This window comes from Cervus canadensis, chromosome 17 (genome assembly GCF_019320065.1).
Source record: "Cervus canadensis isolate Bull #8, Minnesota chromosome 17, ASM1932006v1, whole genome shotgun sequence".
Lineage (NCBI taxonomy): Eukaryota > Metazoa > Chordata > Mammalia > Artiodactyla > Cervidae > Cervus > Cervus canadensis.
The window spans coordinates 4,802,918-4,829,382 of NC_057402.1; the positions used below are offsets into that span (position 1 = coordinate 4,802,918).

The 26,465-nt window shown below is 55.8% G+C and overlaps 1 protein-coding gene across 2 annotated transcripts in view; it reads left to right on the top strand.

The window, feature by feature from the left end:
- DYNC1H1 (dynein cytoplasmic 1 heavy chain 1) overlaps positions 1 to 26,465 on the top strand; it is a 62,229-nt gene that overhangs the window by 19,709 nt on the left and 16,055 nt on the right. For both annotated transcript variants that reach the window (XM_043489271.1, XM_043489270.1), the window contains exons 10-46: positions 609 to 758; positions 2,517 to 2,663; positions 4,217 to 4,357; positions 4,709 to 4,885; positions 4,973 to 5,083; positions 5,164 to 5,283; positions 5,777 to 6,016; positions 7,796 to 7,951; positions 8,089 to 8,202; positions 8,418 to 8,528; positions 8,607 to 8,816; positions 8,966 to 9,112; positions 9,454 to 9,620; positions 9,716 to 9,889; positions 10,660 to 10,825; positions 10,908 to 11,096; positions 11,192 to 11,386; positions 12,047 to 12,329; positions 12,804 to 12,904; positions 13,478 to 13,637; positions 14,541 to 14,784; positions 14,957 to 15,140; positions 15,374 to 15,586; positions 16,501 to 16,739; positions 16,905 to 17,061; positions 18,612 to 18,839; positions 19,295 to 19,525; positions 19,642 to 19,782; positions 20,002 to 20,235; positions 20,323 to 20,529; positions 20,614 to 20,735; positions 21,168 to 21,333; positions 22,582 to 22,745; positions 23,438 to 23,567; positions 25,426 to 25,559; positions 26,021 to 26,135; positions 26,234 to 26,395. In XM_043489271.1, the coding sequence (XP_043345206.1) occupies positions 609 to 758; positions 2,517 to 2,663; positions 4,217 to 4,357; positions 4,709 to 4,885; positions 4,973 to 5,083; positions 5,164 to 5,283; positions 5,777 to 6,016; positions 7,796 to 7,951; positions 8,089 to 8,202; positions 8,418 to 8,528; positions 8,607 to 8,816; positions 8,966 to 9,112; positions 9,454 to 9,620; positions 9,716 to 9,889; positions 10,660 to 10,825; positions 10,908 to 11,096; positions 11,192 to 11,386; positions 12,047 to 12,329; positions 12,804 to 12,904; positions 13,478 to 13,637; positions 14,541 to 14,784; positions 14,957 to 15,140; positions 15,374 to 15,586; positions 16,501 to 16,739; positions 16,905 to 17,061; positions 18,612 to 18,839; positions 19,295 to 19,525; positions 19,642 to 19,782; positions 20,002 to 20,235; positions 20,323 to 20,529; positions 20,614 to 20,735; positions 21,168 to 21,333; positions 22,582 to 22,745; positions 23,438 to 23,567; positions 25,426 to 25,559; positions 26,021 to 26,135; positions 26,234 to 26,395 (6,330 nt within the window). The remainder of the gene's footprint in view (positions 1 to 608; positions 759 to 2,516; positions 2,664 to 4,216; positions 4,358 to 4,708; positions 4,886 to 4,972; positions 5,084 to 5,163; positions 5,284 to 5,776; positions 6,017 to 7,795; positions 7,952 to 8,088; positions 8,203 to 8,417; positions 8,529 to 8,606; positions 8,817 to 8,965; positions 9,113 to 9,453; positions 9,621 to 9,715; positions 9,890 to 10,659; positions 10,826 to 10,907; positions 11,097 to 11,191; positions 11,387 to 12,046; positions 12,330 to 12,803; positions 12,905 to 13,477; positions 13,638 to 14,540; positions 14,785 to 14,956; positions 15,141 to 15,373; positions 15,587 to 16,500; positions 16,740 to 16,904; positions 17,062 to 18,611; positions 18,840 to 19,294; positions 19,526 to 19,641; positions 19,783 to 20,001; positions 20,236 to 20,322; positions 20,530 to 20,613; positions 20,736 to 21,167; positions 21,334 to 22,581; positions 22,746 to 23,437; positions 23,568 to 25,425; positions 25,560 to 26,020; positions 26,136 to 26,233; positions 26,396 to 26,465) is intronic.

Below are 26,465 nucleotides of genomic sequence, written 5' to 3' on the forward strand. Positions count from 1 at the left end.
AAATAGGTATACATATTGAATCTTTATGCTGTACATCCAAAACTAATGTTACAGTCAGTTACTGAAGGCAGGAGAAGGGGCAGCAGAGGATGAGATGGTTAGGTAGCATCACTGACTCAATGGACATGGGCTTGAGCAAACTCCAGGAGACAGTGAAGGACAGGGAAGCCTGGTGTGCTGCAGTCCGTGGGGTCGCAAAGAGTCAGACGTGACTTAGCAACTGAACAGCAACAATAACGAAATCAGTTGTGCCTCGATTAAAAAAGAAAATGGTTTCATCTCCAAATTATATTCTCTAGTTTTATATGTGAGGCTGGTTTTCTGTTTGTAAGTTTTCTGTCATATTGAACATGCATCAAGACCTTCGCCACACCTGCGCGTTTGTGTTGGTCTTGTCACTTGTCAGCGGGAGTCTGCAGGTGGAGAGCACAGTCAGCCTGGTGGTCAGTGACCCGAGGCTGGAGGGTGAAGACGAGGTTGAGGAACTGGGGGTGAAGGCTTGTGGTCAGGAACAATCTGTCCTGGACCTGGACCATCGGTTTTCTGTCAATACGCTCTGCGAGCTAACTTTGGGAGAAACACTGTTCTTAGACATGTTTTCTCTGTAGATCGAAAGGATACTGGGCGTCCGACTGCAAGCTGGCCTGAGAGCTTGGACCCAGGTGCTCCTTGGACAAGCGGAGGATAAAGCAGAGGTTGACATGGATACAGATGCCCCTCAAGTTAGTCACAAGCCTGGAGGAGAGCCAAAGATCAAGGTGAGTATCTCCCAGGGCAGCCGGTCCCATAGGAAGTAAAGCACCAGTGGAAGCGCCAGTGAAAAGGCCACTGCGGTGGGCAGACCTGAGCCCGGTCAGCGTCCCGGGGTGACGTGAGGTGAGGAGAAGGGCTCTCCCCACACCATCCGTGAGGACAGCGCCAGGCAGACCCAGCAGGAGGACCGCTCTACAGAGGGCGCCCCAAGTGCCAGGGCGTGAGAGGCAGGAAAAGCGGAGAGTGTCACGGAAGGGGCTGAGGAGCAGTGACCGCCAGCGGAAGTGTCCCGGGAGACCCGGCGAGTCTGACTGGAGCCCGTCCTTAAGCTGAGTCTGTCGAGGCCGCCATCCCCGGGGTCACAGAGCCCCCGCGACTGAGCGACAGGCTGGCGCTCGTGTCTTTGCTTTGGTGATCACACCACTTGAGGCTGGAGAGGGCGTATACCTGTCCTCTTCACGCCTGCGTTAGACCCCTGCTCTGCGTCAGCTTTCAGGAGTAAGTGGGCTTTACTCGTTTTGTCTGATGGCTGTGTCGCGTCTTAGCCGCAGTGCGGGGGTCTCCCTACCGGTGCGGGCTCGGTAGCTGTGCTCACGGCTTCATTATTAACGTGGGGCCTTAGTTCCCCCACCAGGGCGCGAACCCACGTCCCCTGCATTAGAAGGTAGATTCCTAACCCCTGGACCACCAGCGAAGTCCCAGGTTATTTTCCTCAATGGAGAATAAAACTTAGAACCTACACTGGGGGAAAATTTCTCTTCTTCTAGGATGTACGTAGGAAGCAATTTGAAGAACTGAATACAATCGTCTGCTGCAAGCAGAAGTTCAGACGGTGACCCTAAAGTGTCAGTTTTAATGAAAATCTGAGTAGAATTCTCATGGAGGGATGCATCAGCACGCTGGACAGCAGCCCTTGTCTCCATGCGGCTGTTTCCCATTGTGTGGAGGGGGGGCCTACTGGGGCCTGCAAGCTTCCCAGAAAGTTCTGTTTAAACTCTGCACGTAACACAGGTGGTGGTTATAAACGTGTCCACCTTATACTGATCCATTAAGCCATACATTAGTTCTGTGTAGTTTACAGTCTTTGTGTTCTATTTACCAGTGAAAGTCTCCAAATCAGAAGCCTGATAGAACTGGGCAAATAGAAACTTTGATCTGAGAGAAACAATTGCCTTTTTTTTTTTTTTTACCCAGACTTCATATTTTCTTTTAATACCTAAAATGTTTTCACTTTTGAATATTACAGATATTCATCCCCAGGGCATACTTTTTTAAAAAAATTACTGAGGTGCAGAAAGCAAGTGAGGGTGTCTGAGTTGATCAGATATGTAGCGGAGACTGAGCTGGAATTCTTAAATTGCCTCAAAGCACTGGTGGGTGGCACAGACTGATCCCAGCCTGTAAACCCATCAGTGAAGCCGGCCTTGGGTCACTGCTTTCTCAGGTTGCAAGGTCCTCCATGTCCAGACATCGTCACACACATTGGATCAGGCGCTTCACTGAGCGCCTATTGTGTGTCCGACACCCAGGTGCTGGGCGCCCGGGAGGAGCCCATGCAGAGCTGCCCTCTGACCTCCTCCAGGCTCTCGGGGAGGGCTGCAGGCCAAACATGAACTCACAGAAGGCCGGATCTGTTAGTAACTTAACAGAGTTTGTGGTTCACCCGAAACTAGTGTAAGGATTCAGAGAGAGAAAATGGTATATATCAAAGCCCTTGTACTGAAATAGACTGCTGAGTCAAAACGACACCTCTGCTTTTCCAGAACGTCGTTCACGAGCTGAGGATCACCAACCAGGTCATCTATTTGAACCCGCCCATCGAGGAGTGCAGGTACAAGTTGTACCAGGAGATGTTCGCCTGGAAGATGGTGGTGCTATCTCTTCCCCGGATCCAGAGCCAGAGGTACCAGGTGAGCCCCCTTGCTCTCGTGAGGAAGCCCCGGACCTCAGCTCAGCGCTCTGTCAGTTCAGCGCTCTGGCGGAAAGCTGGACAAGGCGCAGTGTGATCTGACACTTTCCCCGTGGCTACTGCCCCACACAGTCCCAAGTGTATCTCCTTTCTTAGCTGTGCGTGTGGCTCCGTTCTCTCCTCCCTCCTCTGGGGCCCGGTCTTCACTCCCAGCTCCCCCAGCTCTCCCTGCACCTTGCCGGCACGTCCACGTCACTGGTTCCTGTGTGTTCCATGCCTGCCCCACCTCGCCATCCGCATCCCATCCGGCCTGCTGGTCATGAATACCAGCCGTGCGCTGGCCCTGCGTGCTCCTGTCTCCTCTGGTCCTTACCCTAACTCCTCGGGCCGGCCCTGCTGCCTCCTCGCGGCTCCACGTGGCCACCTGCAGGCGTGTCGTCTCTCAGTCCCCTCCCTCAGACCTGCGTCTCCCCCAGTCTTCTCTTCCCCGCCCTCTAACCTGCTCAGGCCGCAGATCTTGACGTCACCCTGGACGCCCACCGTCTGCCTCTTCAGGACTTACCCTGGTCTGTTTCTTGTGGCGTCCAGCGCTGCAGACGTGCAGGGTGCATCTCACCCGCAGGCCTAGTCAAGCCCCCTCCTCACTGGTCTCTGCTCTCGTCCCTCTAAAAGCTGCGGTCAGCACAGCAGCCCAGGGTACCTCTTAGGTGTGTGTGGACCCCGACGCTGCTGCTTTGGGAGGCTGGTAATGGCTTCCCATCTTGCCCACCACGGGGGCCTGCGGGCCCCCGACATGTGGCACTCTGCCTCCTGCCTCTCCGCCCCCGGCTCTGCTGCGGCGCGCGGGGCCCGCCTGTCCTCACACAGGCCAGGCAGACGCTGGCCCCAGGCCTCTGCCCTTGCTCATCCCCTGTCCCCACGGTGCCCCTCCTCACCCAGTCTCTGCCCAGGGTCACCTCCTCAGTGAGGCCTCCCGTGCCCCCACCGTGTGAAATACATCCTCCCCCCTGCATTCCTTCCCAACCCCGTTTCTCCCCAGCCCTGCTCGCCATCTGACATCCTGTGTATTTTGCTTTTCCCTTGGTTGTCTCTCCTCTCCCGCAGAACCTAAGTCTGTGCCAGCAGATGTCTTTGTCTGTTCATAATGCCTGCAGCAGTGCCTGGCCTGTGACTGGCCCGCAGGTTGTTGACGCTGACAAGTGACTGTGTGCACGCTGGTGTTCACACTCGGTGGTGGTCCCTCGCTCCCCGAGGCGACACCCTCGGTCCTGCCCTCTGGGATGAGAGGCTCAGGTCTCGTGGGGCCCACTCTGGACACCCTGCTCCCCGCTCCTGAGGCACGCCTGTTCAAACAGGGATGCCACACCTTCCAGCTTGTGGTTGATGTTCCTTTTCTTGGTTTGATGAGTTAAATATACTTGGGTCACTTGTGACTGGGATGAATGAACGTTATCCATTAAATAGCATTTCTTTCAGTTGACTTCAGTGAAAGGTAGCTGAGGTTCACATTTCTGTACGCACTCCCTGTGTTCATTTCCGGCTTTGTTCCATTAGGTGGGCGTCCACTACGAACTGACAGAAGAAGAGAAGTTCTACCGGAACGCGCTGACGCGGATGCCGGACGGCCCTGTGGCCCTGGAGGAGTCCTACTCTGCAGTCATGGGCATCGTCACCGAAGTCGAGCAGTACGTCAAGGTGAGGCGCTCCTCTCCCTCCGGTGCGCGTGATCCATCTTAGACGCAGTGTGAGCCTGAATGAATGTGCAGCTAAGAAGTCTTGACTAAACGTAATGCGATTTATGAGGTAATGTTTGCTACTTTAAAGCAAGGAGTGAACAATAGAATGAACCTTTTGGGGTATTAATCATTTTGGAAAGCAGAAAACTTTATTCTCTTTTGGTTGGGAAACTGAGCATTTGAAATGAGAGTTTATTCCTAACAGTGATGAAAGAACACAAACCTTTTTAACAGATTATGACCATATGTATTAATGTTTCATAAAATGAGAAGTCAAGCTGTAGTGTGAAACTGCATTCTTCATTTGCAGGTCTGGCTTCAGTATCAGTGCTTGTGGGACATGCAAGCCGAGAACATCTATAACCGGCTCGGGGAAGATCTCAACAAGTGGCAAGCTCTCTTGGTCCAGATAAGGAAGGCCCGAGGAACCTTCGACAATGCAGAGACCAAGAAAGAGTTTGGACCGGTGGTGATAGATTACGGCAAGGTGAGCCCCGCCGGCTTCCTGCACGGTGGCCGTGACGCAGCGTGTGACCACAGGGAAGCTGCGGTGTGAACACTGCTCCCCCCGCAGGTCCAGTCAAAGGTGAACCTGAAGTACGACTCGTGGCACAAGGAGGTACTCAGCAAGTTTGGGCAGATGCTCGGCTCCAACATGACCGAGTTCCACTCGCAGATCTCCAAGGTGAGGAGACGGGAGCCTGCGGGGTGGCAGGCCCGCCGGCCCCTGGGCGCCCCGACCGACACCGTGCTGTCCCCCCACAGTCCCGCCAGGAGCTGGAGCAGCACTCCGTGGACACGGCCAGCACCTCCGACGCGGTGACCTTCATCACCTACGTGCAGTCTCTGAAACGGAAGATCAAGCAGTTTGAGAAGCAAGTCGAGGTGAGCTCTGTCCTTCGCTGTGCCTTGGGGGTCCCCGGGGCGTCTCTGTCGTACCCCCTGCCATCCTGTAAAGGTGGACGCCGGCGTCCTAGGCGGCAGCATTTTAAAAAGCTTTGCAGGTGATCCTCAGGTACTTCGGGGTTTGAGAACCACAGGTTCTTGTCTTTTGAAATCTTTTTATTTTAGTTGTTGATCTTCAAGTCCTCAAACTTCAATTTCCTTCTCATAGTTTGGACCTAGGGTGTGAAGCCCAGTTCCGGGGTGCTCAGGCCCTGCTCGGGGCTGCCTCGGTGCAGCCGGGGCAGTCCCAGCGCTGGCCCAGCCGGGCCCCTCGGCTGCCTGCTGCCCTGTGGCCGCAGCGCTGTGGGGAGGGGAGGTTCCTGGTGGAAAGCAGGCGTGTTCTGTACCCATGGGTGTCTTCTTGGTGCAGTCTGACTGTAGTTCCTGTTGCCCTTCTAGAGGAAAAAGCCCCGTGCGTTTGTTCCCTCTCCAGCTCTACCGCAATGGCCAGCGGCTGCTGGAGAAGCAGAGGTTCCAGTTCCCGCCATCCTGGCTCTACATCGACAACATCGAGGGGGAGTGGGGGGCCTTCAACGACATCATGAGGCGGAAGGACTCCGCCATCCAGCAGCAGGTGGCCAACCTGCAGATGAAGATCGTGCAGGAGGACCGGGCCGTGGAGAGCCGCACCACCGACCTGCTGACCGACTGGGAGAAAACCAAGCCCGTCACGGTGAGCCCCGCGCCCCGGCCTGCAGCGCCGGCCGTCCCTGCCGGCAGACCGAGGCGCCTCCGCGGCTGAGCTCTCCAGGGTGAGGGCGCTTCCTTCCTGCAATTAAGGGAGCCGTCCTTGCAGAGAGTGGATGTGAAACTGAAAACCAGCTTAGATAGGCCTCTTTTTACCCAGACCCGTCACGACAGTCATTTAAGTCAGGGAATGCTTCTAACGCCTAACGTTTCTCTGCTCGTAAGTTACCCTCTTAGTTGTACTCAGAAGTTGGACTTGTCCCTCTTGTGGACTCAGGCCAGGCGTCCCCCGGCGCCACTGCTTGGCCTGTGCTCTGGGGCCGTCCTGGGCTGTGCCGCTGTCGTCGCAGAGGTTAAGCCTCTCTGTGCCCAGAGACTGCCGCAGCCAGGCCTCCGCATTCGTTCAAGTTTGTATTGAGCACCAACCGTGTTCTGGGCAGCAGGAACACAGCCATGACCAGAAAGGAGCCTGGCCCCAGGGGGACACGCTCCCGCAGGAGCCGGAGGGGGAGAAGGGAACAGGAAGGACACGCATTTTAAGTCAGACGGAGACACGTGCTGGGGGCATTGTGTTGGTGCCTCGCTGCTCAGCGGGGAGTCTGGCGTGTGGGGACCAGTGGGGGCAGGCAGGTGTGCCGACGGCCGAGGGGCCTGCAAACGGGCAGACAGGGCGCAGGTGTGGAGGTCACGGCCCACTTAATTCCACTGGGTGGAATTCACAGGCGCACATGTGTAAACACTGCAGGAGAAGGATGTGCATGCATCCTAGATAGTAGAGGGGCGTGCAGACAGCCGGGATGGGGTGCAGGCGTGGAGGAAACAGCCTGCCTGGTTCGCTGGGTGGAATTCACATGGAGGCACACGTGTAAACACCGCAGGAGAAGGATGTGAATATGTCCCAGGTGCTGGTCGGGTTTTGTGGTCAGGGCTGCGATTCTCCACACGAGGCCTGGGGACCGATCGGGCTCCCCGCCACCCCCGGCACACACGCACATCTGCTGGGTCGGCCTCTGTCCTGCCCTCAGCCCATCCGTGCTGCTGGCCTGAGCTCCCACTTGGTGTCTGGTTGGTCCGAGGGGCCCCGGGGTGAAGCAGGCTGTGCTTCGCTGACGCCGGGACTGCCAGGTCGTGCGGGGGAGTGAGGGCTGATCAGCAGGCAAGAATGCAGCACCTCAGCGTGGACGTCTGTGCCTCGCCCCACTGGCGATGTCTTACAGTTAGAACTCTCACTGAGGGAGTGCCCTGGGGGTCCAGTGGTTAGGACTCGGCGCTCTCACTCCTGAGGGCCTGGCTTCACCCCCAGTCAGGGAGCTGAGGTCCCACAAGTCACACAGTGTGGCAAAACAGAGATAAAGAACCTGAACTGATACTTGATATAGTCATTCTCAAAGGTTATTAAAGTGGAAAGAGATCTGTGAATCGTGTTAGTGCAGAAGCTGAGCGGCCTCTGGTGAGAACGCTGCTCTCCTCCTTCCCTCGTCCCTGATGCCAGGGCTGTGCCCCCGGGGAGGGCGTGCCTGGCGGGGGTGGCCCGCTCCAGACCCAGGTCAGTGTCTCCCCGGCACTCCGCAAGGGGACGCCTGAGTTGACGGGTGCTCACCTTGCCCGGGTCAGACCTGGAAGTAATGGGCACGCATCGCCAGCACGCACTTCTGAACGTTTACATGCAGACACACTCAAGGAAGCGCAGCGACCCCTCCAGCGCCTCGGAGCCAGGCCCTCTCTCTGAAACCTGGCTCTGACTCGCTGGTCTTGACCGCTTCAGGGCAACCTGCGTCCAGAAGAGGCGCTGCAGGCGCTCACCATATACGAAGGGAAGTTCGGCAGACTGAAGGACGACCGCGAGAAGTGCGCGAAGGCCAAGGAGGCCCTGGAGCTGACCGACACGGGGCTTCTCAGCGGCAGCGAAGAGCGCGTCCAGGTACGAGCCGCTCCCGCGGGCGTGTGGGCCCGGGCACCTCGTGCTGACCTCGCCCCCAGCCCGGCTGCACAGGCCCTGGCAGAGTCCGAGGTGGCTCCTCGCCCGAAGTGTAACTGCTCTGCTGTCCTTGATCGCAGGTGGCCTTAGAAGAGTTACAGGACCTCAAAGGCGTTTGGTCAGAGCTCTCTAAGGTCTGGGAGCAGATTGACCAGATGAAGGAGCAGCCGTGGGTTTCAGTGCAGCCTCGAAAGGTGCGTGTCAGTAACACAGATACTGTGCTGCCCTTCACATGGTGGAAGCTGGAGACTTTACGTAGGAACTTGGCGAGCAGGGAGTTGTACCGCGAGCTCACAAGAAGTCCCTTCCAGTCGTTTATCTGAAATTTCTTTTAAGGCTTGTTTTTAAATGTTTCACCCTTTAAAGGAACGTCGGCAAACTGAATACCACTTTGGGTTTCTCTTGACAGCTTCGACAGAATTTAGACGGCCTCCTGAACCAGCTGAAAAACTTCCCCGCCCGATTGCGGCAGTACGCGTCCTACGAGTTTGTGCAGAGGCTTCTGAAAGGTTACCTGAAGGTGGGTGACCCAGAGCTGCGGGCTGGGAGGTCAGCCGGAAACACGCCGCGCGGGTGACTCGGCTCCCTCTCCCCACAGATAAACATGCTGGTGATCGAGCTCAAGTCCGAAGCGCTTAAGGACCGCCACTGGAAACAGCTGATGAAGCGGCTTCACGTGAACTGGGTTGTTTCTGAGCTGACCCTCGGCCAAATCTGGGACGTGGACCTGCAGAAAAACGAAGCTGTGGTCAAGGACGTGCTGCTCGTGGCCCAGGGGGAGATGGCTCTGGAGGAGTTCCTGAAGCAGGTGTGGGTCAGGCTGTGACGCCACCTGGGCTGTGAGACGGAGTCTCACCTGCGGTCCCTCCTGTCCTCATATTGTTGACTCACCTGGCCACTTATGTGGCTGGCCAATGCCCATACATTGATGACCTACCTCTTTGGGTTTTAATTCAGATACGTGAAGTGTGGAACACGTACGAATTGGACTTGGTTAACTATCAGAACAAGTGTCGCCTGATCCGCGGCTGGGACGACCTCTTCAACAAGGTCAAAGAGCACATCAACAGCGTGTCCGCCATGAAACTTTCTCCGTATTACAAGGTACTACTATGGCGGCTTCCCTACCGCACATCTGCCATAATGCCCGCAGCCTCATGGGGACGCCCCAGGCAGTCCAGCAGTTAAGACTCCAGGCTTCCACTGCAGGGAGCACAGGTTCGATCCCTGGTCAGGGAACTAAGACCCCAAGTGCTACACGGCCTAAATAAATTAATATATATTTTAAAAATAAAAATGGTCAGGCTCAGTTACCAGGGACCTGTTTTTAGAAAAAGTGAGTCACATAACTTGATTGGATGTTTGTCTGCATCTTGGGGTAAGTTCTGGCGTATCTGAGAGGGGAGAGGGGTAGCAGTTGACCTCTGCCCTCTTTCGCCCGCTAGGTGTTTGAGGAGGATGCCCTGAGCTGGGAAGACAAACTGAACCGCATCATGGCCCTGTTTGACGTGTGGATCGACGTGCAGAGGCGCTGGGTCTACCTGGAGGGCATCTTCACGGGCAGTGCAGATATCAAGCACCTGCTGCCGGTGGAGACCCAGCGGTTCCAGAGGTTCGGCCTCCTGGGGTGGGGGCAGAAGGGAGGGCTTGGCTGGGGACGCTCTGCATGAAGGCTGACAGTAACCTCGCTTCTAATTTGACCTGTAGCATCAGCACGGAGTTCTTGGCTCTGATGAAGAAAGTATCCAAGTCTCCCCTGGTGATGGATGTTCTGAACATCCAGGGGGTGCAGAGGTCTCTGGAGAGATTGGCAGACCTGCTGGGAAAGATCCAGAAAGCCCTGGGAGAGTACCTGGAAAGAGAGCGCTCGTCTTTCCCCAGGTGAGGGGAGTCTCCCGTGTGGACTGAAGGGAAGTCCAGCTCTGCGGTTTCCTCCCTCCTGGCCTGTGTGTTGCTAACTCTGACATCAAGAGTTTTCTTACCAGTGACCCATTTGATGAATACTGTTTCCCTTTCATCGAGTGAGTCCTCTTTATTTTCTACCGTGGGTTTTCATACTAAGTTCCATTTAAACTATTATTCCCCCTCCCAGGCAGCTTGCCTCTCTTAAAAAACTCACTCTGATGATTTTATTTTCTAAGTGGCTTTTTTTTTTTCTTTCTGAATAGTTTGAGTGAGTGAAAGTCGCTTAGTTGTGTCCAACTCTTTGCAACCCCATGGACTGTAGCCTGCCAGGCTCCTCTGTCCACGGGGATTTTCCAGGCAAGAATACTGGAGTGGGTTGCCAATGCTCTCCTCCAGGGGATCTTCCCAACCCAGGGATAGAACCCGGGTCTCCTGCACTGCAGGCAGATTCTTCATGGTCTGAGCCCAGGGAAGCCCTCTGAATAGTTTACTTACTATAAATAGAGCAGGTTTTTTAAAAATTGGTGACGTGAAGTGAATTATATGAAATGCATTGTATTTCTTTTCAGCATCTTGTTAGGTGAGTGTGTCTCTTTTACTGAGGGCTAGAGAAAACCTGGATGTGATCTGCATTCAGGCTGGAGATGGTCCACACCATTCATGTCCACTTTCCTTTCTTACTATTTGATTCACCTTACTTCTGTACGTGTCGTGTTTTAGCAACTTAAATGCTGTTTCGATTTTAGATTCTATTTTGTGGGTGATGAAGATTTGCTTGAAATCATTGGAAACAGTAAGAATGTAGCTAAGTTACAGAAACACTTCAAGAAAATGTTTGCTGGCGTTTCGAGCATCATCCTCAATGAAGACAACTCAGTTGTCCTGGGCATCTCGTCCCGTGAAGGAGAGGAGGTAGTTAACGTTTATGATCGTAACTCAGAAAACCTCGCTCCTGTCTTCGCACACCTTAATTCTTAGGTTTTCTTTATTTCAGGTTATGTTTAAAACCCCCGTGTCAATCACCGAACATCCCAAAATCAACGAGTGGCTCACGCTGGTGGAGAAGGAGATGCGGGTCACGCTAGCCAAACTCCTTGCTGAGTCCGTTACTGAAGTCGAGATCTTTGGTAAAGCAACATCAATTGACCCAAATACCTACATCACCTGGATTGACAAATACCAGGTACTGTCCAGCAGAAGGGGGACGGTCTGGAGGTGAGGACACCGGCTGATCTTTAAAACCACTCTTTTGGGTCTCCTGTGTGCCACGTCTCCCAGGCCCAGCTGGTGGTCCTGTCAGCCCAGATCGCCTGGTCTGAGAACGTGGAGACGGCGCTGAGCAGCATGGGCGGGAGCGGCGACGCGGCCCCCCTGCACTCCGTGCTGAGCAACGTGGAGGTCACCCTCAACGTGCTGGCCGACTCGGTCCTCATGGAGCAGCCCCCACTCCGCAGGCGCAAGCTGGAGCACTTGGTGAGTCCTCCTCCTCCCGACCAGGCTCCCCTGCCCTCCCCTCAAGCTGCTAAAAGAACTCAAGCCCGAGAAATACCCTCATTGGCGTCTGGGAGAAAAGCAAGTCGATGGCCTGTTGACAAGTGCTGGGTGGTCCTTGGCGCTCTCTTCCTATTGAAAGGCAACCTTGGGGAACAGGAGCCAAATGCACGACCTCCTGGTACAGAGGTGACTCCCGGTACAGAGAGGGACTCTCCGCCCTCGGGGTTTTCACGCTCTCGCGCCTGCCTTCCCAGAGCGCCCTCGGGAGGCGTGCCTGTGAGCCTCGTCACTTTACCACTGGGCTGGCACCATCCTGTGCAGCAGACAGACAGTTAGGTCAGAGACTGCTCTTCTCCCATCATGTTTTATGCAAGTTGCAGAGTTTTTACTTAGAATAAGGTGTTTCTGTTGTTTCTTTGTTTTTGTTGTAGTTCTTTATTCTATGTAATTCCATCGTGTGAACACCAGTTCTCTTGTTTTTAAAAGTAAATTTATGTTTCGGAATATTTATTTACATCGTAACTGGACCTAGGATCTCAATCTCAAAGTCTCCTCAGTAATGCGCAGTCCCAGAGGAGGCACTTCTGTACTGCAGGGAGTGTCCGTTACAATAAACTCCTAAAGTGAGTCTTTCTTCAGATCACAGAGCTGGTTCACCAGAGAGATGTCACCAGGTCCCTGATCAAGAGCAAGGTCGACAACGCCAAGTCTTTCGAGTGGCTCAGCCAGATGCGGTTCTACTTTGACCCGAAGCAGACCGACGTGTTGCAGCAGCTGTCGATTCAGATGGCAAATGCCAAGTTTAACTATGGCTTCGAGTACCTGGGTGTTCAGGACAAGCTGGTCCAGACCCCCCTCACCGACCGCTGCTATTTGACGATGACGCAGGCCTTGGAGGCCAGGCTCGGGGGGTCCCCGTTCGGTGAGTCCCTCCACGCACCTGGTCAGGTGAAGTCAAACGGTAAACCTACTTTTCAGAGATGAAGCAAATAATCTAAATGTATTTCTTAACTACGTGGCTGGTACATTCTTAAACTTTAAATCTTTACATCAGTTACTACATTTGTAGTTGACCTTTGAACAGCACTGGTTTGAACTGCGAGGGTCCACTTGGACACAGATTTTTTAATAGATGTGCAGTCAGCCTTCCGTGTTCACAGGATTCACACCCTCAGACTGAACCAGCCGTGAATTGAAGCTTCCTTTTGAGGTTGGTTGAATCCATGGATGTGGAACCTGTGGATATGGAGGGCCGACAGTGGGACCCAGTGGGACTTGCGTAGAGACAGAGGGCGAACTGTACTTTGATTTTTTGGAAAAGAATTGCTTTTTGCAGTTCTTAAAGCTAAAGACGTGTTCTCACTTTTATTCTCGATTCCCTTTCTTCACATGACAGGGCCTGCGGGGACCGGGAAGACCGAGTCTGTCAAAGCTCTCGGCCATCAGCTGGGGCGCTTTGTTTTAGTTTTCAACTGTGACGAGACCTTTGATTTCCAGGTGAGAAGCTCCGAGGGAACTGCCTAGAGCTGAGGGCCGGGTGGGGATGCAGGCCTGCGCCTCTGGGGGCCGTGAGCCGTGCACACAGCACTCTCCTTTGGGAACAGGGTGACTGGAGCTGTTTGAGGGGCCAGCCGGTGCGTGACACCGACTTGAGCTTCACGTCGCCAGGTTAACTCTTTGGTGTAATGTATTTTTCTGGTGTCTGTGTTTAGGAAAAACAAATAGGGAAGGTTGTTTTAAACAACGAAAAGTGTCAGCTTTGTCACTGGAATATTTTGGGGAGACGAGGGAAAATAATACATTATATCTGTACAGCTGTGTGTGGAGTACTTGCTACGTTTAGGGCTGGGCTCCTTGCCTCACCGGCGAAGCTGGTTCCACCTTCACAGTCTACCCCACCCCCCTGCACTCCTCCGGGAGGAAGGTGGTATTATTCCCATTTCAAAGAGGAGCAGGCAGGTTTCAGGATGTGACTTGCCCGGGGTCGGACCCATCACCCAAGCCAGGATCGGAGCCCCACGTGGCCGGCACCGAGGCCGTCTCTTAGCTCCTTTCTTCTTCTCGTTTCAGGCGATGGGGCGCATCTTTGTGGGGCTCTGCCAGGTGGGGGCCTGGGGCTGCTTTGACGAGTTCAACCGCCTGGAGGAGCGGATGCTGTCGGCCGTGTCGCAGCAGGTGCAGTGCATCCAGGAGGCGCTGCGCGAGCACTCCAACCCCAACTTGGATAAGAGTGAGGCCCGTCTTCTTGCTCCAGTTACGCTGCTGTGGGTTAGAGATGCGCGAGGCTTCAGTGTAGCTCCCAGACCCGCGGTTGCAGGCGGGGCGGTGCGACCTGATGGAAGACGTGGGCGGAGCCCAGGATGGCACTGCCCCCCTCGCCCCATGGCAGCTAGCGGCGGCTGGTCCTTCCTCTGCAGACAGAGGCCCCAGGCTCCCCCCGTGTCCCCGCAGAGCCAGGCCTCCCGGCCGGAGTGTTGAGACCAGACCCTGGTCGTGTGTTTGGGGGTCCCTGGGAGCTAGTTCCACACAGAGCCTAGGCGCATGGGCTGGAGGAGTTAAATACATCTGTGATGGGTAGTTTACCCGTTATTTTCCCTTTTATTCCCTAGAAATAGTATCTCGTCTTACCAGACCCGAATAAAACAAATGTCAGAGAAATGAGTGCCTCTGAGCTGCGTGCTCACATATGGAGGAAGCCTGGCCCCTGAGTGTGCAGAGCTGTGGGGGTTTGGTTTGTGTGGGTGTTTTTAATGGCTCTAGGCAAGGGCCATGCCCGTGGTCTAAGCCAGTCGGCTTTATCACAGCTGGACCCGTTTTTGTTGCTGTAGCTACTGTCAGGCTGTGTTTCTATTCTTCACTGACGCGTGACACCCAGCGGTGATGCGCAGATAGGGTAGTGGGCTTCCCGCTCCGGTGACTTGATCCACGCCACATCTGGGTGGCTCTTGCGTGGGCGGGGAGGCTGGAAACGGGTCTCCCCGGGCAGAGGGTGTCGTGCTGCTGAGAGCCCGCAGAAAGGCCAGGCCGCGGCTCCCATGGGGTCCCGGGCCAGCAGGGCGCTGGGCTTGAGGTTTCAGATTTTATGGTGGTATTTTGACCATCGCAAGCCTTAACGCCATCACCTGAATTTCAGCCTCTGCCCCCATTACCTGTGAGCTGCTGAACAAACAAGTGAAGGTGAGCCCAGACATGGCCATCTTCATCACCATGAACCCCGGCTATGCGGGCCGGTCGAACCTCCCAGACAACTTGAAGAAGCTGTTCCGGAGCTTGGCCATGACCAAACCCGACCGTCAGCTCATCGCCCAGGTCATGCTGTACTCTCAGGGCTTCCGCACCGCCGAGGTCCTCGCCAACAAGATCGTCCCTTTTTTCAAGTGAGTCGCTTCGCATCATTCCTAATCGTGCTTCTGGCACGTGTTAACTGCACCATTTAAACTTGGCCTGTGTAATTACATTTCCTTCCACACGTCCGCTCTCGTTTCTTGACGTCTGACGCTGCTTGGTGCTCAGCGGATACTGTTCTTAAGGAAACCCTTTCTCTTTCAGACTGTGTGACGAGCAGCTCTCTTCCCAAAGCCACTACGACTTTGGTCTGCGAGCCTTGAAGAGTGTGCTGGTGAGCGCAGGGAACGTGAAACGGGAGCGGATCCAGAAGATCAAGAGGGAGAAGGAGGAGCGCGGGGAGGCAGTCGATGAAGGAGAGATCGCGGAAAACCTGCCTGAGCAGGAGGTGAGCGGGTGTCTTCCTGCTCAGCCGGGCCGGCTCGCCTCCCCCGCACCCAAATCGTGGCTCCCATGTCCCAGGACGGACAGAGGAGATGCGTGCCAGACGGGCAGGGGTGGGTGGGGCAGGGTGCTGGGTCTCCGAGCTTGTTCTCAGGGCCCGCGGGCCTGGGTTGCTGTGGGGACAGAGCCAGGGACGCGGAGCCGCCGCCCCTGGAGCTCAGCCCGTCTCCCCCACAGATCCTGATCCAGAGCGTCTGTGAGACGATGGTGCCGAAGCTGGTGGCCGAAGACATCCCGCTGCTCTTCAGCCTCCTGTCGGACGTGTTCCCCGGCGTCCAGTACCACCGAGGCGAAATGACGGCGCTGCGGGAGGAGCTCAAGAAAGTGTGTCAGGAGATGTACCTGACTTACGGGGACGGAGAGGAGGTCGGCGGGATGTGGGTGGAGAAGGTGAGTGGGGCCTCGTGGCTGGAGCCTCACAGACCCCCAGGGGCGGCAGAGCTGGAGCCTCACAGACCCCCGCAGGGGTGGTAGGGCTGGAGCCTCACAGACCTCCGGGGTGGCGGGGCTGGAGCCTCATAGAGCCCCCCAGGGGTGGCGGGGCTAGAGCCTCACAGACCCCTGGGGGCGGTGGGGCTGGAGCCTCACAGAGCCCCCCAGGGGCCAAGAGCCATCCGACGGCCCTGCCCACCCAGGAGGAGCTACGTCTGATGGGGCTCTGTCCCCCAGGCGTGTCATCTGGTTTGTGAACGTTTGTCCCCAAGTCCCCCATAGGATTTTTTCTTAACTGCAGTGATAGTAAAACTACCTGAAATGTTCACTCCCGTGGTATAGTTTGCTCTCTGAAAATGCTGGCTAAAGGGGAATGACAGACACTGGAAAAAAGCGTCTGTGATAGCAGGTCTGTCCAGCATCACAATTAACAACGTCAACGTGCCCCTCGGTACAGAGTTCACACTCTCTTCTGCACTGGCTCCTTCCCTCCGTCTCCGCTGTGAGTCACTCAGGAAGAAGAGGGTCGTGTGCACAGGCTGTGCCTGTGAGCCTGAGCCTCGCTTCCGGGTTAGACCGGGGGCTCCTCCAGCTGCTCTCCTTCCTGGCAGGGGTCTCTCCTGAGGCAGCTTGCTGAGCAGCTCCCGTTCCACTGGCTGCGGCCTCCCTGACTCCTCAGACAGCTCCTCAGTGCAGTTAAACCCTTCTCTACCCGCTGTGGTTGTGGCCGGCTGGAGGGCTCGGGTTAGAGATCGCAGGCATTTCCTGGAGGGCTCCCAGCACGTGTCTCTTGATGGGCGCAGTGAGAAGCCGGGAGGAGCCTTCGCATGCCTTCTCTCGAGTGCTGACGGCGCTGCTGGGTTTGCCCCCAGGTTCTCCAGCTCTATCAGATCACCCAGATCAACCATGGCCTGATGATGGTGGGGCCCTCGGGCAGTGGGAAGAGCATGGCCTGGCGTGTCCTTCTGAAGGCTCTGGAGAGGCTTGAGGGTGTGGAGGGCGTGGCCCACATCATCGACCCCAAAGCCATCAGCAAAGACCACCTGTACGGAACCCTGGACCCCAACACCCGGGAGTGGACAGACGGGCTCTTCACACATGTTCTGAGAAAGTGAGTGCACGTGGGCTGGGTCGGGGCCTCCAGAGAACCAGGGCCTGGCGCCCTGTCCCTGCGGAACAGTGCGTTGTTCTCACACAGCCTGGGAACGCTTCAGAAACGGGTGCAAGCTGAGCGTCTTAGTCTGAGTCACCGCTCTCCTAACCCCTTCCACTCCAGGATCATAGACAACGTGAGAGGTGAGCTGCAGAAGCGCCAGTGGATCGTCTTTGACGGCGACGTGGACCCCGAGTGGGTGGAGAACTTAAACTCAGTGCTGGACGACAACAAGCTGCTGACGCTGCCCAACGGGGAGCGCCTCAGCCTCCCGCCCAACGTACGGCCTGCATGCGCTCCGTGCCCAGCGTGCTCTGCCGGGAGGGCGGCTCCCACCGCCCTGGGGTGGCCCGGGTGTCAGTAGCTTCACAGTTGGCCCCTCTCTGCTAGGCTAGGGCTGTTCCATTCACAGGGCCAGTGAGAGATGTTCCAGAGGGTTCATTCGTAACCTGCTGCTGCTCACTGATTGTTAGGCACGCTCTGTAATCGTCAGTCAGCCTTTCCTGCAGCCCTGGGGGGTAGGGTTATGGGGATTTCTAGGAGGTGGCGCAGTGAGGGATTTAGACGTGGACCTCACAGTCGTCCCTCGGAAATGAGCGTCTGGTACGGGTCCTTCTGATTACAACACCTGATAGGTGAGGAACCGTGCGCAGGCCTGACGTGGACGTGTGTTCGTGCTCTGACCCCATGTTTATGGAGTGCCACCGTGCGCTGGGTCCCTTCTACATGCTGCAAATACAGCCGTAACCAGCACAGACAAAACCCCCGCTCTGCTGGGGCTCACAGGGGTGGCCACAGACAGACGGGCGCAGTGGGCACGGGGCCACAGCGAGAGCAGGCTGGAGTAGTGTGGCTGAGGCAGGAGGTCGCTCCATCAGGGCTTCACGGGGACGCTGGCGGCTTCAGCATTCAGAGGGAGCGGCTCATGGGACTCGCGGGCATTCGGATGGAGGCCTGGTGGGGGGAGGAGCCCCTGGGCGTGCCCACACATGCCGGGAGGAGGGGGGCGGTTGGCCAGCACAGAGGGACGTAGGGCCAGGACCCGTGGGGAGACAGGCCTGGGGTCACCAAGGACTGGAGCTTGCTTGCCAGGGTAAGCTGGGAGGCCTTGGGGATACTGAGAAGTGACCGAGTTGTGGGCGTGAGTTAAAGCACGTGCCGATGGGATCTGCTGGTGGGTTGAGGGAACGGAGGCTCCAGCAGGGCCTCTGCGTGGGTGAGTGGGTACTCTTATCACGCCAGAGGGTCACCATTAGCAGTTATGTTACTTGAGAAACCAAGATGCAGGTCTAGGAATACGCACTCAGCAGACGAGTGTCTTGATGCAATTTGTCGGGTTCTGTCCTCAGCTCGTCACCCGGTAGACTCACTGTTTTGGGGAAGGGGCGCTCCTGGTGAGGCACGGCGGCCCTGAGGTGAGGGCTCAGGGATCAGACTCTCTGGTTTGTCTCTCAGCCCCACCGGCTACTAGCGGTGGACCCGGCGAGGCTGCCAACGCCCTGTGCAAACGGAAGCCCTGCTGGCCGGCCTGGCAGGGTCAAGTGCAAGGGCCTGGCCACAGCCCCTCACTGTGGGCCCCGCCGTCCGGGAGCGATGGTTCTGTCCCATTGGAGCTCCCCGTTCTCCCAACCACGCAGGTTTTTTTTCCTGCCCAGGTTCTTAGGGAGAGAGGTTGGTGGGTGTTGCAATGATGCAGACTAAGATATTTTTACTTCTGAATGGAGTGTGGAGAGATTAGAGTTAAATTGCTTTTTCAGTAGGTAGGTAGGTAAACCAACTTTAACTTCCTGATCCCTACCTAAAAAAATCTGCTTACCGGTCTCCCTCCAGGTGCGGATCATGTTTGAGGTGCAGGACCTGAAGTATGCCACGCTGGCCACCGTGTCGCGCTGCGGCATGGTCTGGTTCAGCGAGGACGTGCTGAGCACGGACATGATCTTCAACAACTTCCTGGCCAGGCTACGCAGCATCCCGCTGGACGAGGGGGAGGATGAGGCCCAGCGCCGGCGCAAGGGCAAGGAAGATGAGGGCGAGGAGGCCGCCTCCCCAATGCTGCAGGTGCGGGCAGGGCTGGGAGTGCGCGCCCAAGGGGTCCCCCACCCTCACGAACCCGGGCACGCCACAGCAGCACTGCCCCCACTGCAGCCTGGCACTCATGGGAGGGTAGCATAATCAGCGTCGTCTCACACCGGCTTCTGAGGAAGCCAGTGGTCACAGTTGCAAAAGCATAGACGAGCATGGTAAATTTAAAGAGTTCTTTCAGATTTTTCTGCAAATGAAAAACGGCCTATTTTCAGTTTCGATGGTAAAAACCAGTGTTCCCAGGAAACGTGATTTTTGAGAACTGCCAGGATGAAGGAGTGGGATTGGTCACTGAAGCCTCGACTCCTCATTTTTCAACCCATAAAACTGTTTTCATCATGACGCGGCCCTCTCCCGGGCCGGGGTTAGAGCAGGTGGAAGTCCCCAGCCTTGCTAGCTGGCCGCTAAGCACCGTTGACCCGCCCTCGCAGATCCAGAGGGACGCGGCGACGATCATGCAGCCGTACTTCACGTCCAACGGGCTGGTCACCAAGGCGCTGGAGCACGCCTTCAAGCTGGAGCACATCATGGACCTGACGCGCCTGCGCTGCCTGGGCGCCCTCTTCTCCATGCTGCACCAGGCCTGCCGCAACGTGGCACAGTACAACGCCAACCACCCCGACTTCCCCATGCAGATCGAGCAGCTGGAGCGCTACATCCAGGTCTGGGCGGCGGGGGTGCTCCGGGCACCGCGGCTTCAGGGCTGATGTCGCTGTACCTGTCTCTCCTTGAATGTTGAAACTCCACTCAAATCGGGATCTGCCTCCTCCCCCCGCAGCGGTACCTGGTCTACGCCATCCTTTGGTCCTTGTCTGGAGACAGCAGGCTGAAGATGAGGGCAGAGCTGGGCGAGTATATCAGGAGGATCACCACGGTGCCGCTGCCCACCGCGCCCAACATCCCCATCATCGACTACGAGGCACGTGCCGGAGGGCTGCGTCCTCCCCGGTTCTCACCCCGCAGCAGCCTCGCCTGCCCTTATCAGCCTTTCCTGTCATAGAGGGATCTTGTCCCTTTAGTCTTCCGTGGTACAGGGAAGGCGGGTTAACTTGGAGGTCCTGACTTGGGTGAAAGGGAGCGGGTCCTGCAGGCGGGCAGGCTCAGGGACCCCGGCTGACCCTCGCCCGCCTGTGTGCAGGTGTCCATCAGTGGGGAGTGGTCGCCGTGGCAGGCCAAGGTGCCGCAGATTGAAGTGGAGACACACAAGGTGGCCGCCCCGGACGTGGTGGTGCCCACTCTGGACACCGTCCGCCACGAGGCCCTCCTCTACACCTGGCTGGCCGAGCACAAGCCGCTGGTCCTGTGCGGGCCCCCCGGGTCCGGCAAGACCATGACGCTCTTCAGTGCCCTGCGGGCCCTGCCCGACATGGAGGTAAAGGGGCAGGGACGGGCGGCCGACCTCGGGGGCCAGGGACGGGATCGGCCTTCCACCGCTCCCCTGGCCTCTGTCCTCCTGCAGGTCGTGGGTCTTAACTTCTCGAGCGCGACCACCCCGGAGCTCCTGCTGAAGACCTTTGACCACTACTGCGAGTACAGACGCACCCCGAGCGGGGTTGTCCTGGCCCCCGTGCAGCTCGGGAAGTGGCTGGTGCTGTTCTGTGACGAGATCAACCTGCCGGACATGGATAAATACGGGACGCAGAGGGTCATATCCTTCATCAGACAGGTCTGCTCCCGTCCGCGAGGCCCTGACTCCCCGCCCACGCTACTGCTCACCTCTGCTCCTGACGCGTCACCCCCTCTTCCTCAGATGGTGGAGCACGGAGGCTTTTACCGAACCTCCGATCAAACCTGGGTGAAGCTGGAGAGGATCCAGTTTGTGGGGGCTTGTAACCCGCCCACCGACCCTGGGAGAAAGCCCCTCTCTCACAGGTAACGCTGCTGGTAGACTTCCCTGGGTTCACACACACCAATTCCAGGATTGCTTTAAACATAGCATAACAGAAACACGGTTTTGATGATTAAAAAGGGTAACAGAATACTGCACGTCTGTGGGGTTCCTCTGGGTTTCCCTCCATTGTGCTGGAAACCTCGGAAACACACTCAGGATGAAAGCAGTAGAGAGCTGCCCAGACCTGCCTGCAGGGCGGGTGAGGTTGAAATAAGCCCGAGTCGTTTTCCCACCTCCGCTGGCTTCATACTCGGTTTCTGCAGCTGCTGCTCGGTGCGAGACCGCCCTGAGCTGGGACGTGGAGCGTGGGGGCGGGGCAGGGGGCCCCCGACGGGGCGGGGCGGGGCGGGGCAGGGAGGCGGTCTTCCGGCGCGAGCTCGCTGCTCCCGCGCTGAGCCGGGTTCTCCCCGCAGGTTCCTGCGCCACGTGCCCGTGGTCTACGTGGATTACCCGGGCCCCGCCTCGCTGACGCAGATCTACGGCACCTTCAACCGGGCCATGCTGCGGCTCATCCCGTCGCTGCGCACGTACGCGGAGCCGCTCACCGCGGCGATGGTGGAGTTCTACACCATGTCCCAGGTGCGCGGCCTCTCTGCCCGCTCCCGGGGCCGAGGGCTCTGTTAGAGTCTGAGCTCCGTCTGGCGTCCTACTCAGCTTGGAGGCTTCCTGTGGAGCCCTCATCAGGTCACTCCTTCAGCCGGTACCGCAACCAGGCGCTTCTTCTCCTTTGTTCTGCTGTCCTGGTCTGGCCTGTATGCGCGTCTTCATTCCTTGGTGAAGCTGAGACTGGACGGTGCGCTTTCTAAGCAATTGTGCACACTTCTGTCTCAGCAGACCCAGCCCGGGCACGTGGGTCTGCACTCTCTTCCGTGGCGTTTGTGGTGACCAGGTGTGGCCACCACACTCAGGCTGGACCAGTTACACTCCCAGCATGGTGCCTCGTCCAGTCAGCCTTGGAAAAAGGCTGATGCAAACCGTCTTTGCTCATTGGATGAGCAGAGGTGCTTCTCGTGGTTTTGTTTGTTTGTTTACATTTGAATAGAAAATTTATTATTTTCATTTTCCTAGTGTTTTCTTTTTCTATCAGGGGAAAAAAAAGAAATCTTAAGGACAGTTATCACTTGCTGCCAAATTGAGGGTAGTCTTCCTCCGGTGGTTTAGTCGCTAAGTCATGTCTGACTCTTGCGACCCCATGGACTGTAGCCTGCCAGGCTCCTCTGTCCATGGGATTCTCCAGGCAAGAATACTGGAGTCAGTTGCAATTTCCTTCTCCCTTCTCATGGTTTTGATTGGCATTCCTCTGTTAGTTTCTAACAAGGGCTTCTGCAGGAGAGCTGCCGATATTGCACTGAGACATGGTTTAGCTTGCAGTCCTGTGTGAGGACTCCCTTGTCATGTTATTGCAAATGCTTTAGACTTTGTATGACTGCAGCCTTTGTATGACTTTGTATGATTGTAGGTAAAACTACGTGTTTTAAATGTCATGAAGCATAAACTTTTTTCTTTGTTTCTCTTTTTGAGTTAATGTTTAGAAAAGCTTTCCTTCAGCTTAGGAAGTCCATTTTTTAAAGCATTTCTATAAGAGTTTTTCTGTAGTTTTATTTACTTTTAATTTTCTTAATGTGAGTTTTAAGACATAATTAATTTCAACATAAAGTGAGCACCTTGGATCTAACTGTACTAAATCACAGCCCCAGTGTTATTTGTCATTTTCTTCTTAAATATCATGGGGTCTGGATTCTTCAGTTTAACATAAGCGTGTTGCGCAGCGTATGCCGTTGCCGCTTTTCTCGCTGGACCTTGACGCGGGGCTTGGTCTCCCCGCAGGAGCGGTTCACGCAGGACACACAGCCGCACTACATCTACTCACCCCGGGAGATGACCCGCTGGGTGCGTGGGATCTTCGAGGCCCTGCGGCCCCTGGAGACGCTGCCTGTGGAAGGCCTCATCCGCATCTGGGCACATGAGGCGCTCCGGCTCTTCCAGGACAGGTGAAGCCGAGGGTCTGGGTAGCTCCATGCTTCTCTATGTTGACCGCCTGAGCTAGGGTCTGCACGAGGCTGGCCTGCCCCCGTGGTGGAGGGGAGCCTCGCGTCTGGGAATCGATCACGGCCACTCCCTGTCTGGGATGTCAGCACTGTGACTGCCCTGCTGGTTACCTCTGGACCTTGGGCAAGGCGTTTTAATTCACCTCTTTCCCTGTTGGGTGGGCCCCATGCAAGGTCAGAGTGCAGAGGTCACAGGTGATTTCAGCGCCTTCTCACTACGGCCTGGGGTGCCGTCCTGTAGCCATGAGCCCTCCCTCGTTCTTAGTCGTTACTCTCAACAGAGGATTTGCAGATGTGTCTCTGGGGCTTTGGTTTTTCTCTTTTACCTGTTAACCACTTATATCAAGAACTTTTTTCTTACACTCTTTGTTTATAGCTCTGTACAACCTTTGTTTTATGACAGATTTCTTAGTTTTCCTTTATTTTTCTTTTATTTTTAATTTCATGTGTTTGAGCACTGCACAGTAACATCTACATTCTGGATCACTTAAGCCCTCTTGAGTTCAGATTCTTTGGTTCTTCCGATTGCAGAAAGTGAAGGCTTCTAGTAGAAGACTAAGACCAGGTCTTGGGGTAGCCCACAGCACCCTCAAAACCTGGTGTTTTCTCACCACGGCCTGTCTTTTCCTCTGCAGACTCGTGGAGGACGAGGAGAGGCGCTGGACCGACGAGAACATTGACATGGTTGCTCTGAAGCACTTTCCCAACATCGACAAGGAGAAGGCCATGAGCCGGCCCATCCTATACAGCAACTGGCTGTCCAAGGTGACGCGTCTGCAGCGCGTCTGCAGGCCTCCTTTTCCCCTGCCCTTTTAGTTAGGATCGTCATCCAATCAGAAGCATCTTTGATACCTTAAAGGAAGGTATGGTTACAGGCGCGATGTTTAGTTGGTCAGTCGTGTCTGACTCTTTGCGACCCCATGGACTGCAGCACACCAGGCTTCCCTGTCCTTCACCATCTCCTGGAGCTTGCTCAAACTCATGTCCATTGAGTTGGTGATGCCATCCAAGCATCTCGTCCTCTGTCAACCCCTTCTGCCCTCAGTCTTCCCCAGCATCAGGGTCTTTTCCAATGAGTCAAGTCTTTGCATCAGGTGGCCAAAGTATTGGAGCTTCAGCATCAGTTCTTCCAATTAATATTCAGGGTTGATTTCCTTTATAAATGACTGGTTTGCTCTCCTTGCAGTCCAAGGGATTCTTAAGAGTCTCCTCCAACACCCCAGTTCAAAAGCATAAATTCTTTGGTGCTCAACCTTTTTTATGGTCCAACTCTCACATGACGGAGGCGTGATGGGTTGCAGAATTGTAGCCATGGATAATTTAGGGCAGACGATCCCAGGAGCAGGCTGCTCTGAGAGCAGCAGATGCTGACCACCAGAAGGTGTGGTTCAGCGTGTTTGCATTGAAGGGAGTCTTTGCCTCACCTGCTTTTACTTTCCTGACAGCAAAAACAAGGCATTGTGGGTAAATTGTGTGAAAGTGTTCCGTGTACTGATATCCTAGGCAGAGTTGACGTTTTGAGAATAGCCGGGGGTTGTCCTTTTCTCAGAAAGGGAGCAGGGTGTCTTAGAAGGTTGTAGCCTTGGCATGCATTTCTTCAGTGGGCAGTGCTGACTTGGGCCTGAGAACAGTCTTCCTTTAGGAGCTCAGACTCACAGGGTGAAAGCAGCTCCATCTTGGGAGGGGCTGACCCCGGCGTGGGGGCTCAGGTGAGTGTTCACAGGCCTTCATCTGGGTGTCGGGAAGGGCGTGGCAGACCGAGGGGCTGCAGGAAGCAGGACACAGAAGCAGGAAGAACAGGGGAGGTTTGTGCAGTGTTGCTGGAATTTCCTATTTGTTCCTAGGCTCTAGATACTAATCCTGTTTCACTGACAGGCAACAGCTTCTACCAGTGGCTTGTCTTTTCACTTTGTTTATAGAGTCGTTGGAAGAATGCGCATTCTTAACGCACTGTCATTTAAATCCTCAGTCAATCTGAATTGAGTTAGCGTATGGGGTTCCCCGAGTGCGTGTCCAGGGCCTGGTGCTGGGGCTCTGCAGGATTGCTCTGTCACTTGGGTTTTTGCAGGGGCCTTTTACAGAGCTCTGTCCTGTTGGCTGGTTCGTTCGTTGCTGTCTGGGCTAACGCCACGTGGTCGTGATCATGGCTGTGAGTCTGCCTGCTGGGATCACAGTGTCTCACACATGGTTCTTCTCTTGGCGGGGGTCCTTCCATTCTGGGCCTTTCCTTTTCCAAATGAAATCTGGAGCTGGCTTGTCAGGCCGCGCCAGTGCGACTTCCACCACCGAGTCTGACGGGGATCACACTGAATCCGCGTGCCGCTTGGGGGACTGGCATGGTTGCAGTCCTGTGTTTCTCTCTCCGTGACCGTGGTGTGTCTCTTCATTTACTGACATGTTCTGTGATGTCTTTCAGTGAAGTTCCATTTTCTCTACAAAGATTTTCCATGTAATCTTTAGATCTCATCCCAGTTTACTTCCATTTTCGTTGCCATGTTGTAAATACCTGCTTTTGTCTCCTTCTTTATGACAGTTTCTCAGTATGTAGAGGTGTGATCCACTTTGCTGTAAGAACTAAGGTGATTTCTTCCTAGTTAAGTGAATCTTCCCTTCCTTGCTACAGGACTACATCCCAGTAGACCAAGAGGAGTTAAGAGATTATGTCAAAGCCCGGCTGAAAGTCTTCTACGAGGAAGAGCTGGACGTGCCTCTGGTCCTGTTCAACGAGGTCTTGGACCACGTGCTCAGGATTGACCGGTGGGCTTTTGATTTTTGCAGCCTCACTACTCACCCACGCTGCTCTTAATTTAATGGTGGGGGGAGGGCTCATGCCAAGCCTCCTGCTGGCCTCCTGACAGGCCCCTGCGCCTCCGCCAATGATTCCCGCTTCGCCTCTGAGTCCAGCTCTACTGTCCCCAGCATCCCCACTAAGCAGAGCCTCATTCTGCCTCTCCAGGCGCCTCCTGCCTGCCTTGGTTACGGCCGCTCACCCTCCTGCTCGAGTTACCAGAGTGTCTGGGGACAGGGCCATGTCTTTTTTGACCTTTGCTGCCTCAGTGGCAAATAACAGTTGCTCCACAGATGTTTAATGTACAAATACAAGTTGAAATGCATTCCAGATATTGTAGACTGGATCCTGAAAAAGGTTAGCATTTGAGTGTCCAAGGGGGAGTGGAGCATAAAAGCCTCAACCTGCATCCCTTCTGATGATGTTCCAGAATATTCCGTCAGCCTCAGGGCCACTTGCTTCTGATTGGTGTCAGTGGAGCGGGCAAAACCACCCTGTCACGCTTCGTGGCCTGGATGAACGGGCTGAGCGTGTACCAGATTAAGGTGGGTCTGGCCGGAGCCCCTTGATCCCCACGGTGGCTCCCTGCCCATGCCCGCAGCTCCTTGAGCGGGAACGGGGCTGACCCGCCCCGCTCCCGCAGGTCCACAGGAAGTACACGGGCGAGGACTTCGACGAAGACCTCCGCACGGTGCTGCGGCGTTCCGGCTGTAAAAACGAGAAGATCGCGTTCATCATGGACGAGTCCAACGTGCTGGACTCCGGGTTCCTGGAGCGGATGAACACCCTGCTGGCCAACGGCGAGGTAATCACTCCCTGACGCGCCGCAGCGGGTCGCGTTCCGTGGCACTGGGCTCCGAGGCCCCGCCGGCCAT